The sequence below is a fragment of the Nymphaea colorata genome, chromosome 10 (genome assembly GCF_008831285.2).
Source record: "Nymphaea colorata isolate Beijing-Zhang1983 chromosome 10, ASM883128v2, whole genome shotgun sequence".
NCBI lineage: Eukaryota > Viridiplantae > Streptophyta > Magnoliopsida > Nymphaeales > Nymphaeaceae > Nymphaea > Nymphaea colorata.
Genome location: NC_045147.1, coordinates 1,842,672 through 1,857,717, shown reverse-complemented (window position 1 = coordinate 1,857,717; position 15,046 = coordinate 1,842,672). Strand labels below are relative to the sequence as shown.

Genomic DNA, 15,046 nt, shown 5'->3' with positions numbered 1-15,046 from the left:
GCCATAATCAAATGCCATCATCTTGGAGTATGCTATTTCATCGTTGCAAGTAGAATGCCATAATATCCAAGTTGCCTTCTCATTTTTATTTTGTAATCCAAAAATAATCACCTTTTGAATTATTGAATACAACTCTCAATTTTGTTGATGACTATCAAGTGCACGACAGACGTCTCTAATTAAATTCTATGCATCAGTTCTAGTCCACTCTTGAAAACTACCCATTTAAGCATCACCAACATTTTATTCTGTTTGATGAAGACAAAACTGAAGGTTAGCCACTCATCCATATTTCAAGAAAAATATCTGTGGTCTTTCATTCCCATCGGTGCATCTATTCTAAATTTAAGCCCTTATTCTGAAAAAGGAAAACTTTTATAGGAAAAACAAAAGCACTCGTTTGTTGAGAATAACTCAACTTTGATAGCTTTAAAAAAAAAAGTGCATGCCCAAATGTTGTTTCAGTGTGCTTGGCATTGCATGAAACTGGGTTTCAAAAAAACCAGTTCTGTGAACCTAGTTTTCATCAAGGTTTTGCAAAAAGAAAACACTATTTTGGGTGTGACGCAAGCTTGGGCACCGGCCAGCCGCCGGGTACCCCGTACTCGGCTCGACATGGGCTCTGAAAAAAGAGCACTTGGCCAACATGATAATTTATCAGGCTGGCCCGAGTCGGCCTGATAACTTTTTTAAAATATTTATTTTATTTATTCATATATATATATATATATATATATAATATTTTATTATAATTAATTATATTTATATATAATTTTATATTAAAATATATTTTTTTTAATTTAACAGGAGGTGTCGGGCCAGCCTGAGCCCAGCTCCTTATCAGGCCACGCCAACCCGATGTCAGGCTTAGTGTGATGGGCAGGTAGTGGAGGTGCTGTTGGGTGTTTTCCCTGATGTACACAAGCTCTTGACTTCAATGGCTTATGATGATCCAAAACTGTTGAAACTAAGCGCTTCCAAAGAAGAAGACACCTAATGGCGTCGTTCATCTCTTTCATCTTCTGCATTTTGTTATCTCGGTGAAAATACCCATGATTTCACCCCCATCAACAATTGAATAGAGAATTTTTTTAAGGGAAAATGGAATGCCATTGCGGTTTGATCTTCCATTTATAATGTATGTTGACTCACTTGATGAGACACTTTTTTGCAACACCCTTTTCTGGAACACTAATGGTGCTGACAACATGTTTGAGTTTATGAGGACACAAATTTATGTAAAAAGTATTATGTCAACCATTTTTTGAATGCATGAGAAAACACATGATTGTGTGTCCAATATGTATATATTCTATCTTAACATTAACAAGCAACCATGGAACAAATTTCTCCATGTATATCATATAAGCTTTGGGGAGGGTGACAAATGAGTGCCCTCCTTCTCGAGGAATGCATTCAAGGGAAGGGAAACTATTTTGCACATAACCGAGCAATGCTTTCTTTTTTCTAACGGTTTGAATTGTTTGATGCTGCAAAGGAAAAGGGAAAGGCTTGGGCAACTGGACCAAGAGGCTGGAATTAACTTATTCTTGAATTTTTCATGTACGTATAACTGTTTTTTGTGAATGTAATTTTTATTATTGTAAATAGTTTGTCAATAATATTATATATATATATATATATATATATATTTGTTTTTTGAATTTGTAGTCTCTCTCTTTATTTATACACATCTCTTAAATTCATTTTTAATTTTTAAAAAGTATTTTAAATAAAATATGAACCTTCTAATGCGTTTATAAATACTAATTTAATATAAATCATGTTTTATTTCAAGTCACTTTTGTAAAAAAATTTGTTCTTTATACTACCAAAATTTTGATGTTATAAGAGACGTCTATTATTTTACTATTAAAATCCATTGTTTAAGCAAAAAAACAACTAACTTAATATAATTTTTTATTTCAAATTTCGATTTTAAAAAAATAAAAAATCAATTCACCATAGTTTCCTTGTATAAAAGTATTTAAAATCATTTATCAAACGACTTGGCGTATTTTCCTAGTCGTACCTTCGACGGCAAGCCTGCGTGCTCTTGTTGCCACGCTGACAGGCGGCTCTCCAATTTCTTTGTTGGAAAAGAACACGAGGGTTAGGACAGTTTGAGCTTGACCTTTGCGTTATGATGAGAGTCAGCTACTGGAGACACAGACACATGACTTGGATAAGAAAGGAGCTTCCGTTCCCTCTCCCGCGCTCCCCCACTCTCGTGGTGGCGGTAGTGATGGCGACAACGTCTTGCTGCTCGGCGCTCCTCCGGCCGCTGCGGCCACCGTTGGCGGCGGCTCTGCACTCTCCTTCTCCGCCAAAGCGGTTTCTTCCTATCTGCTCATCTTCCTCCAAGGTTCTCCGGACGCGCGTGCCCCGGCGCCTCGTCTCGCTCTCCCTCGTCCTCTTCCATTTTCTCTCCTTCGGTAAGAGAGGAGGAAGAATAAGTAATTGAGGAAGCTCTTCGTATTTCCGTCTCTTATGGCTCTGTTATTCTTATTATTGTGCTCTCTCTGTCTCTCAGATAATGGCGCTATGGCTGGCAGCATATGGGACAAATATGTGAAGAAGTAAGAGTTTCTTTTATGCTCTGCATCTTTGTTTCTCTTTTTCTTGCAAATTCATGACTGTAGATGTGCAATTGATCTTGCCAAACTTATCCCTCGGAGCTTCTCCGTGGTTGCAAAGTTGTCATAAGGTAGGGTGCTCATCAAGAACCCCGAGCTTTTGTTTAAGTTGCAACTTAAGTTCATGAGCGAAATTATAATTCTCGAGCTGGGATTTTCAATCTCTACCTCCCATTTTGTGCTTGACTATGGGTGAAGCAGCCTGTATTTCACATCATGAAGACTGGAGATTGTATCTGCATTTCTGTGGAATGATCTATATCCCACGTGATTTGCCTGCTCATCGGCCCTCTCCTAGAAAGATCGACTTCCTTGAATTGGCGTTTTTCTACAAGTTTGACTAAGAGACTACCCATATGTTAGAAGCCAAGCATCGTGAGAGAACGAGAGTGGCGATACAAGAAAACGTTGAATAATTGTAATTTGAATTGCTTACAAAAGAGTGTACAACAATAATTCCCAACGTCTCTAATGTTAACGTTTAGATTGTTAACGTCTAGGTTGAGAATGGTAACTATGTGATTTCCATTACAAAAGTTTCTATGTATGACATTTCCATGTATGTCGTGTCTCTCATGCCAGCGGTCAGCCATGGTGTCCAGCTCTTGACAACGGCATGTGTGGGTGTCTCATGCCAACGGTCTGCCGTGTGTCCAGCTCTTGACAACGGCATGTGTGGGTGTCTCATGCCAACGGTCTGCCGTGTGTCCAGCTCTTGACACTCCCCCTCAAACTAGAGCTTAAAGATTTTTAATGCCCAGTTTGCTTAGAAGATGTTGAAACGCTTCTCGTCTTAGGGCTTTAGTAAATAAATCTGCGAGCTGGTCTTTGCTTTTAACATAACATGTCCGAACCATGCCTTGTAGGAGTTTCTCGCGAACAACATGGCAATCCAGTTCAATATGCTTTGTACGCTCATAAAAGACTGGATTTGCCGCAATATGTAAGGCTACTTGATTATCACAATAAACTGTAATGGGAGAAGTATGAATTACTTGAAAATCGTCCAACAAGTTCCTTAACCAAGTTACTTTACATACGACGTTCGCCATTGCCCTATATTCAGCTTGTGCAGAAGATTTAGAGATTGTTTGTTGTTTCTTAGTCTTCCATGAAATAGGAACTGAACCGAGGAACACACAGTAGCCAGTGACTGAACGTCGCGTTTGTTTACATGCTGCCCAATCGGAGTCACAAAACGCACTTAGTTGCATGTTGTTGTGTTTGTTCATCATAATCCCTTGGCCTGGATTGAGCTTGAGATAACGAACGACCCTAAGAGCTGCATGAAGATGTGGGAGACGTGGCTGTTGCATGAAGCGACTTAACATATGGATTGCAAATTGTATGCCAGGCCATGTAATACTGAGATAAATCAATCTTCCACTAAACGGCGATAATATGTTGGATTTTTAATGAGCTCTCCTTGATCAACTTCTAATCCCTGGTGCTGCTCCTTTGGAAATTCCATCGGTTTTGCTCCAAGCCTCATGTATGATATCCAATGCATATTTTTATTGCGATAAATAGATACCTTGGTTAGATTGAGCAATTTCAATCCCCAATAAGTACTTCGGCTTACCTAAGTCTTTCATGAAAAATTTTTGACAAAGAAATTGCTTAAATTTTTCAATGGCATCTTCATTGTTCCCTGCAATAAGTAAATCATCAACATATACTAGAACAACATCAACATATACTAGAACAACAAGGAATATAGTTTTTCTTTTATATGTAAACAAAGAGTGATCGGCTTTTGATTGAGTGAATCTGAATTCTTCAAGAGCCATTGATAATTTGTGGAACCAATTGCTAGGAGACTGCTTTAGTCCATATAAGGACTTATGTAATTTGCAGACCCGATGCTCCCCCTGTTTAGCCTATCCTTGAGGCACTTGCATATATACTTCTTCATGTAGGTCGCCATGTAGGAATGCATTGTTGGCATCCATCTGACACATAATCCAATCCCGGTTAGTAGCAACTGCGAATAGTGTGCGTACCGTTACCATTTTTGCGACTGGGGCAAAGGTTTCATTGAAGTCTAGCCCCTTTTGTTGTGAATAACCTTTGGCAACCAACCTGGCCTTGTAACGTTCTATGGAACCATCGGACTTGTACTTGATTTTGTATACCCATTTGCATCCGATTGGCTTGACTCCTTTTGGTAAGACAATTATAGTCCACGTTTTATTATCCTGTAAAGCTCGAATTTCAGCATCCATCGCCTCCCGCCATTCTTTGTGTTGGATTGCGTCACAGAAACTTTCTGGTTCAAATTTAGACACTAAGGATGTGAGAAAGGCAGTATGTTTAGTAGACAAATGTTGAAAAGAGGTGTAACTTGATATTGGGTACCTGGTTCCTTTCTTTTGTCCTGGTGTGTAGACGTGATTGGTTGATGGTGATAGAACAAGAGAACAATAGAAATCTTTCAGCCATGGAACAGATTTTCGGATTCTAGTGGACCTCCTAACCGACTCGACATTGGTGATATCTGATTCTGGTGGAGCGATTTGTATCTCATTTCTTTCGACATCCAGAACTTGTTGAGGTGAAGTGTTTTCAACTAAGTTTGGTCTACTATCTAAACTATAAGTTTGAAAGTTGGTCATCCGCATCTTCGTCTAAATCACAAGGCATAGGGAGGACGACTTCTCTCTCACAGTCCTTTGCTTTAAGAAAAGGAAATATATTCTCGTAAAATACAACATCTCTACTAATAAAAATTTTATGAGATTCTAAATCATACACTTTGTACGCCTTTTGCCCATCCAGATAACCTATAAAAATACATTTATATGCTCTGGACTCAAATTTATCTTTGTTGGGACTTATTTTGGTAGCATAACAAAGAGAGCCAAAAGTACGAAGGTGTTTGGAAGAAGGTTTTCTTTTAAAAAGAATTTCAAAAGGCGTTTTTTCATTTGTGTTGGGTGTTGGAATACGATTAATTAAGTACGTTGCGGTCAAGACACATTCTCCCCAAAAACGAAGAGGAAGATTTGGTTCAAACCGTAATGCTCTAGCTACCTCAAGTAAGTGCCGGTGTTTACGTTCTACAACACCATGTTGTTGTGGTGTTCCCACACAACTGTGTTGGTGAATGGTCCCTTGTTGGCATAGAAAATCCTTCATTTCTTGAGAAAAAAATTCAGTTCCGTTATCGAAACGTAAAGTTTTTGTTTGACAATCAAATTGAGTTTTGATCATGAAAAAGAAATTTTTAATGACATGCAAAGTTTCGTATTTGTGTCTCATAAGGAAAATCTATGTTGCATGAGAGAAGTCATCTACAATAATTAAAAAATAATGTGCACCGGATAGAGAAGCTTGGGCATACGACCCCCAAATATCGCAATGTATTAAATCAAAAGAGCGAGTAGATGAGGTCCCACTTAAATCAAACTTTAAACGAGTCTGTTTAGCATGATGACATGCATCACACACAAAATGTTCATTCAATTCAAGATTCAAATCTAGATAATCATTAACTAATTTTAAACGCGTCAGAGAGGGATGTCCTAGCCTTTTGTGCCAAAGCTCATGGCTGGAGACAGCTAAGCAGAAGTTTTGTTCCATTGTGGTCTCTGGCCGAAGCATATACAATCCTCCCCTTACATCACCTCTACCAATCATCGTCTTCGACGCCAGGTCCTGCATAACACAGTAATTAGGAAAAAACGTGATAGAGCAATTCATGCTTTTAGTTAGCTTGCTAATAGATAAAAGATTCACTTTGAATGATGGTATATTTAACACTTTGTTAATATCAAAATTAGGTAGCGACACCTTACCGAGATGACAAATAGAAACCACCTTACCATTTGGTAGTGTCACCAGTGTATCACATGGTCTTATGTCTTTGAGAATAGATCGATCAACACATATGTGCTGACTTGCTTCTGAGTCAATGATCCAAGGAGAGTATTCAAGTTTTGAAGTGGTAGTGTTACCTGCAAAGTTGACATTCGGTGTCTGATTTTTGACAAGTGCTAGCAGCTTGTGGTACTCCTCCATTGTAAAAGCTGGGGCTGCCTCTTTAAGATTTTGTCCATTGCTATTTGGCCCATGTATGTTGTCGTTGGATGCCATATGCAGACTTGGTGCCGTTTGATTTGATGTAACATTGGCTGCCACAACAGGTTTAAAGTTTGGATCATAGAATCGATGTCCTGGTGGATATCCGATGATCTTAAAACATTTTTCTTTGACATGATCTATACCACGACAGTGACTGCATATAGGTTTAGATTGCCGACTTCCTCGACCTTTCTGAAATCTGAAATTGGTGGCGTCGTGGTTTGCAACCTTGTCGTGGTTTGTTTGTGAAACGGCTAATGCAACAGTCCCTTCATTTGGTGTGCTCAAGATCCTAGCTTCCCGTTGCTTTTCTTCTTGCAAGATTAACGCACAAATTTTCATCACATTTGCAAAGGGTCTAAGAGAAGAATTTGCCCTCTAATGGCATTGTAGGAGTCATTTAACCCCATCAAAAATTGAATAATTTTTTTCCCTTTGAATCTGGTCTGCATAGACTCTCATCGCCCCACACGAGCATTCAGGAAGAGGGGAATATGAACCCAATTCATCCCACAAAGCTTTCATTTTTGTGAAATATGAAGTCACTGACATAGTCTCTTGCTGGAAACGAGAGATGAAACTTTGGATTTGATATATCCTAGTGACAAGACTTTGGGTAAACCTTTCTTTTAGATCTTGCCAAACCTCTCTTGCTGTGGTAGCATAAATAATGCTGTTTGCAATATCTTTGCTAATGGAATTTAAAATCCATGATAACAAGATGGTTACATCGAACCCAATGAGCATACAGTGGGTCTGTTTTCAGAGGTTTCGTAATTGAACCATCGATGAAACCAGTCTTGTTTTTTGCTGAAATAGCCATAGACATGGCTCTACTCCATGTACCATAGTTGTCCTTATTGAGAGGTTGCGACACCAACATATTTCCAGGGTTATCTGAATTGTGAATATAAAAAGGATTAGACATCACCTGGTATGGATCTGAACCGGTGGAGTCGCCATGAAGTGCATCGCTCATTTTTGCTCCTTCGATGTTCATGCTTCAACGCTCTGATACCATGTTAGAAGCCAAGCATCGTGAGAGAACGAGAGTGGCGATACAAGAAAACATTGAATAATTGTAATTTGAATTGCTTACAAAAGAGTGTACAACTGAATATATACAATAATTCCCAATGTCTCTAATGTTAACGTTTAGATTGTTAACGTCTAGGTTGAGAATGGTAACTATGTGATTTCCATTACAAAAATTTCTATGTATGACATTTCCATGTATGTCGTGTCTCTCATGCCAACGGTCAGCCATGGTGTCCAGCTCTTGACAACGGCATGTGTGGGTGTCTCATGCCAACGGTCTGCCGTGTGTCCAGCTCTTGACAACGGCATGTGTGGGTGTCTCATGCCAACGGTCTGCCGTGTGTCCAGAACTTGACACCATAACATCACAGTTGGGGTTAGGGTGATGTACCTGAGAAAGGACGTTGATCCCATTGTAAGTTCAAATTTTGGGAAGGGTAGCATCAAATTGCTTGTGAAAGACCTCCCACTACTTGTGAAGGATCAACATACCACATTTAGAAAAACCAGGTTACAATTGTCGGTAATCGTGATTATAGTTTGATGATTCATTTATGAAAGATTATGTTTATTTATCAGTGTCATACCTCATGGTTCTGGTGCATGATTAGAGAAAAGAAAAAAGCTTTGCTTGTAAGCTATCTCTCTATGTCAGATAATTAACCATGATTTTATTCACTTTTGTACAAAGATGTTATTTTGAGCACTTCTTCAATGATCTTTAGATGTAATTATGTGCCTTGGTTGCATTAGTTGGTTCCAGGTGCACTTGTTACCTTGTACTAATCCTTGGTCCATTACTGCTGTTCCTGTATGTTGATGTTTGTATGCTTGATATTCTAAACGTTTAGGCATGTTGTAGTATGATTTTACAAGATTGATTTACCAAAGATGCTAAATTGTCTGCTTCTTGTGCTTCTGGTGTATATCAGGAAGAAGCTTGAACCACTGGATGCCTATGTTCCTGCAGTTATTTTGAGCCAATCTCAATTAAGGGATCTGGGTAATATATTATAGCTTTCCTATGCTTTACAATCTTTTGACTCAAAACCCTTTTCTTCTTCTTTTTCTTTAATCTTCTGTAGTGCAAGTGTTGTAGATCCTGCAGCAACTTGTAGCTGAGTAGTTTTCTCCTATAAGTATCCTTTTCAATTCCCTTTTAGTATTTAAATGGTTTATCTTCTGTCTAACTACCTACTTACTCTGAGTTAAGGGTTTCTTGATTATACCCACTAAAAGTATATGGAGTACTTAGGCTGATGCTATCTTCCCTGGGTTACAATCTTTTTTGTATCTTGAGCTATGAATCTACAGTGAACTTGAAACAGTTCTATGTTTGGCCTAAGTAGGACTCTATTGCTTCTAACAAAGCGACCTTAGTTGTGTATGGTAACTCTTCTCTTGGAGAAAATTGTCTGCCTCAACCGCTTTATATTTATAATTTACATTTTACAGATATTTGACAAGTTATTGTGCTTGGATTTTGTTATATTTTTTTTTATGTTACTTTCAGGATCCATACTTTTCTGAGTCTCTGACACATATTGCCTTTTCTGTTGAGACAAAATTATAAAAATCTTGGTAAATACAAGTTGGGGAAGATTGAATTAGTTGATCTGTTGATGTATTCACTTTGTGGTAGATGAAAATTTGCCACTATAAGTAAAACAATTGCTGTGTGTTTCCTAAACAATTTTTGTACCTTCTATTTAGGTCTAGGACTTGTCCAGCTCCCATAAAAGTATGTGCTCATAGACTAGCACTACTTCAAGTATCACATGACCGTGTAAGGACTACCTTTATTACTGCATTGGTTCTGCCTTTTGCCAGAAGCCATCAAAATGAAAAGTTTCTGCTCTAGAATGTTGCCATGTTTTTCTCTTTTCACAGTCAGTGACTCAGTTGAATCATCTAATGCTATTTCCAATAGTGCAGGCCTGTAGGGTGGTTTGGACATAACTGATTCTTGTTTTAAAATAATTTAATTTTTTACATTGTCTTTTCATGATATAGGGCCTGTAGTTCTTTGATTTGAGAAGTTTTCTTTCTTCAATAATTTTCTATATGAAGTTCTCTTATTTGAGAAGTTTCTCATATTCTCCTGCAGAAACATCTTTGGAGCTCGATAAGCCAAAGTATGCAGATTGTAGATCCCTTTTGCGCTCGGGACCTGCTGCATCTCTTCGTGTAAATATAAGAGTGGTAATTTATTCTCTTTTGCATTTTTGTTAATTCTTAAGTCACACAGACATTTCCAAACAGTTGTGGTACCTGAATCAACACTATAACTTCGGTGCTGGTGCAGCAATTGATAATGGCTTTGCTTTTTTGTTGAATCATTGATAAATTCTAGTTTGTTAATTGTTAATTTTGTTGCTAGTAGATAATACACACACACACATATCTGCGCCCATACCTAGCACCTATAAGACATAGATTAATGCTTTAAGGAGTGACTTATTTGTTTTAAAATATATAGTTAATTTCTCTTCAATATCTATCAAGATTAGAAGGTTTTCATAAACTTGATTCATTTGTCAATTTAAGACAATTTAAGACCTTCAAGTTGAAGGAGGTCAAGAGATTGGAACCTGGGGTATGAAACCATGCTCCAAGTCCAAGGTGTGACTGACTTTCATAGTTGGCAGAGTACCTGGTGCGTTAAACATAGGAAAATTCGGACGGTTTTCCTTGTTAAAAAAATGTCTCCCAATTAAGTTTTATCTCAAGAAAAAGGTCAGAAGAATTATGAAAATCCTTTTTGGTCGTATTTGAGATTCCTAACTCTTCCCTTCTATTTGCTGAATTATTCTGATATGTAATTGACTATTTATTTATTTATTTATTTTTTTTGTTACATTGGTGAGACCTGGTCCCTTTTTTTTATGTGCTTATTGTCCTGCTATGGCAGTGTGAGAACACTCCATAGTGTCCACCACTTTCGAGCAGAGAGGATTTCATTGTAAAAGATGGTACTAAGTAACTGTCAGTCCTTCATTCTAGTCCAAGTGTTTCAAAGAAGTAAATTGAGAAAAAAAAACAGGATGCAAGCTACAATGATACTGCCTTCTTTGTTTAGTATGGTGGCACCTCATTCATTAGGCCACCCATAAAACTTTCAGGACCTTATGAAGTTGTCCATGTCCTTTCTGATCATGGGGTTCTGATTACATTGTCAACATATGCAATTATTCAGCCGATAAGTGAACTATTTCGACTAGTTGGTCGGTTAGTCGACTATGATGACTAGTTTTCCTAGTTTAGCTGGTGGCTAGCCGGCTAGTCCATGGCCACATAGTCCACTGGGGCCTTGTTGGACAGTTATCTTCTCCTATGTATGTGGAGAATTCTGATATGCCAGATTATTCATGTCCTTTCTGAGCATGGGGTTCTGATCATGTTGTCAACATATGCAACTAGTCAGTCGGCAAGTCAACTATTTCGACCAGTTGGTCAGTTAGTCTCCCTAGTTTAGTTGGTGGCTAGCTGGCTAGTCCTTGCCACATAGTCCGCAGGTTCCATGTTGGATAGTTTTGTTCTCCTATATATGTGGAGAATTCTAATATGCCAGATGTTGGATCTTGCCAGATGACTAAAAAGTTTAAAATCTGTGCTGAAAGTATTATAAACCATTGCTACAAGCATCATGAACCATCGTTGCACCAAATGGCTCTATAGTGATTGTTTTTAGCAACCGTTTGTATACACATACACACACACACACACACACACTATGTCATGTGGATGTGGGGTGCGGTGTGGCAAATGAAAAACAAGTGATTATGATATATTGTAGTGAATTAGAAAGATTTTTGTACAATGGCGTAACACTATAAGAAATAACTATTCATTCTTTAACTAATTAGAGTAGGTTAACTTGAAAATCTGATTAATTTGCTTCTTCTCCCTCCGAAGTATGATCTGATGGCTATCCTGACCGTGAAAGTTGTCAAGAGATTTGGTTTTCCTTTCTTTTTAAAGTTTTAGCTGATCTCAGATGTGATTGGGAAATGCAAACTTCCTATGGTGACTTTACAAATGTGAAACCCTCACAGGGTGATGGATATAACTCATAATCTATTTGTAGTGTAAAATGCAAAGACAGTCCATTTCTGAACTTTGTTTTTCTAATTTACAACATCTTTGGGGTTTCTTTCAACTTTTATACTTTTTGAGGATACTCACTTTGAGAACGATTTCCCCCACTCGTAAATTGACACCTTTTGTGATTAGCTGCATCTACATATCTCTACTATTTTTGATCCAAACTACAGCAACCATCAAGCATATTATGCCCTTGAGATAGCCATCTTTTAGGAATTGTGGTAGTCTTGAAAGGAATATAAATGAATATGTTGGTTAGTGTTAAAAACCACATATAGAATTAGACAAAGATATCTTTTCAAATCAACAGGATTGACAATTGCTTTTATTGCACATGGCTATTGGCTACAATGAAGCAAGCTTTTTTGAGAAAAAAAATTACATCTCACAGTATTTCCCTCCTGTCAAAAAGCCTTATCCTTTGTCCTAGATTGTTTTAGGAGCCGCTTATCACAACAATGCCCACAATTAGCCATTAGGAACGCATTGTGATATTTGCGTATCATAGAGAAGTATAAGATGTACACAGAGTAGTAATTTATATTGTGAATACACGATGTTTATGTGTTGATGTGGAGCTTGATGGTTGTTGTTGTTGCCAGACAGGCAGGGTCTAGTTTGTTTCAGGTTCTTGTAAGAGCTAGGACCAGTTTCAGGTTCTTAGCCGCTCTGGCCTTGCGATCAATTTTTGGGAAAATTGGAAGTTAAAGAATTGTTATGTGCATCCCCCACTGCTGTTTCCCTAGCACACCAGACACTTTAGATGTGGTTAGGAGATGGTGGACAGACCTCTGCCCTTCGAAAAATAACAAGTTGGAACCAACTATTAAGATAGTAGTATATGGATTGGTCGATCCAGAAAATGGTGATGATTGGGCTTGTCTTTCTTTGTCTCTACATATTGATAACCTTCCCATTAATTTGAAATTTAAGCTTGTGATCACGTTAAAAAGCAAGACTTGGAGACCTTACTTTTGTGGTCTGTGCACTCTTTTTTCTGGAAGGTGGAGTGATTTTTTGTTTGCATGGTCTGGCAGCATGTTTTGTTGCATGTGGTAAAATTGAAATGACTTTGTGCGCCTCATTGCTTCATTTGGTTTTATGCTTCATTTGGTTTTATAGCAGTCGTGTCCCTGAGTTCCTTCTAGCTTTGAAACTTCTCTTTGGAATTATAGGTTGCACAATATGCATCAGAAGATGGTAAAGGCAAGACTGCTTCTGATTCTGTGGATCAATGCCTCAGGTAAAATTGGTTGTATTTTGTGAAACTATGCCCATTACATTTTTAGGAAGCAGAAACTTTAAGGTTTATGACCTGTGTGATTAAAATCTGATTATTCAGGGCCTTGGAGGATCTTGATTCACTGCTGTTGCGTGCATCTAGGAGTGACCCTTCAGCTTCAGTGGAATCGATGAAGGCCAAAATAAATGTTGCTGTGCTGGAGTTAGACAAGTCTCTCTCTCTCCCTCCTTTCCTTTTGCATGTAGGGTACGTAAATGGGCCAAAAAAAAAAAGAAAAAGAAAAAAAGGTGGATCTAGACTATGAACAGGACTTAATGGATGGAATCAACTAAATAAAATCGAAATCTGGCTACGTGCATTTGGATTTGATCCGCACTTGGACCTGGCATCTCAGATCCAGATGAGAATCTGATCTTTTCTCCCAGTCAGATATAGGGTCTGAATGTGAGCATTTACATCCCTATGTTTGCTGCATGCATGATCGCATGTCTGAAATTCTGAATCCCGAAATGATAAAATTAAAGTTATTGTTATCGTTTCATCTCTTATATCAGGCAATCAGTCAGGATTTTGAATCCTTTTTGTTGGGTCTTCATTGCTGCTTTTTCTAGTTTCAAAACTTGGTAATTGGAATAGATTTATTCTCCCTGTTTTGATTCTACTGATACAGAAACCCGTTTTTAGAAAACGTCTCGACTTGCTGATAACTGATGCCAATAGCATCAGACCACAGTCACGAAGCCAGCTAGTGGACTCAGTTAACTTGGTGACATAATCTTAGTGGCCAGTCAGCTAGGTTAGAAGTTGCAGGAAACCCAGTTTTAACCAAAATTTGGTCGTGACTCAGATAACTCAGGCGACCTAGCTGAGTTCTCTGAACTACTTGAGTCCTAAGGGTGGTGACCTTCTTCTCTCCATTTTCTTTGCAGTGAGATTCAAGCTTACCAGATGGAACGTTGTTTATTTGAGATTTGTACTCATTTTACATATAATACTGTTCTTCTTAATCTACTAATTTTGAAAAGTAATGCTATATTTATTTTCCTCGATATTTTGCCTGAAAAGGTCCATTTTATAATATTATGGGTGCAAATGCAATAAGCCTCCTTTTTAATGAATTTCTGAAATTTATATGTTAATCGTGCATTTTAATTTTCCTGTGGTTCAGCTTCACTCCTTTATCATCTCTTTGTATATTTAGGTAGATATATCAATTATAGCATGAACTGTCTAATATCTTGGCAATGGTCCACCTCCAATTAAATAATTTTTTCGGCGATGTTCAATATCCATTTTAATAATATTCCTTTGTCATTTTTTGTGTCTTATGTCCGGTCATTGTTAAATGCATTGTTTTTGTACAACATGTTGCAAATGCAGCTTGTTACAGACTGTGCCATCTGAGGTGCTTGATAAAGCTAAAGCCATAGCAGACGCATATATCACGCCAACCACGCCGCTTTCAGAGGATGAAGAAGGTGGTGCTCGTAGGTCTGAAAAGTTGGATCCAGACATCAAGCAGTTGCAGGAATTGCTCTAAAGGTGCAGCCTGTGGGGCATCTCCCTCCCTCCTTCTGTCCACTTTTCATCTTTTTGTATTTACCTTTTGTTCATCAGAAAAGGATGACATTATGAGATATATAAAATCCAAATGATAGATTCTTTACAGCGTCTAGATAGCGTGCTTGGAGTTGCAAGACAATGAAGCCAAGTAGGGTGGAGCCCAGTGGATGTTCAATTATGCAAATGTCCACATCTTGACTTCATCAGCCCAACTTGGAGTTTCCTCACCTGACCCACTTTTGATTCCCCCTCACTTGGGCTGGCATCCAATGATTTGCCTTCTGATTTTGCTGCCAACAATGTCTGCTTCTTTTAATGAGTCAACAGAATTGGAGAAATGCAGGAGCAATGCGACGCGGGTCCGGCCCTAGACTTGCAA

At 38.2% G+C, this 15,046-nt stretch overlaps 1 protein-coding gene across 3 annotated transcripts; it reads left to right on the top strand.

Moving 5' to 3' along the window:
* The first annotated feature begins 2,178 nt into the window (after positions 1-2,178).
* On the top strand, positions 2,179-15,046 carry LOC116261858 (uncharacterized). Of its 3 annotated transcripts, none has more exons than XM_050079806.1 (8): positions 2,179-2,435; positions 2,534-2,579; positions 8,690-8,760; positions 9,865-9,959; positions 13,037-13,104; positions 13,204-13,350; positions 14,485-14,646; positions 14,781-15,046. In XM_050079806.1, exons 1-7 carry the CDS (start codon positions 2,246-2,248, stop codon positions 14,642-14,644), a joined length of 777 nt encoding a protein of 258 aa, XP_049935763.1. In that variant the 5' UTR covers positions 2,179-2,245; the 3' UTR covers positions 14,645-14,646; positions 14,781-15,046. The 3 variants fall into 3 exon arrangements, with proteins under 3 accessions (XP_049935763.1, XP_031496621.2, XP_031496623.2); XM_031640761.2 differs by having other exon boundaries at positions 14,774-15,046; XM_031640763.2 differs by lacking the exon at positions 14,781-15,046 and having other exon boundaries at positions 2,181-2,435; positions 13,204-13,314; positions 14,485-14,772.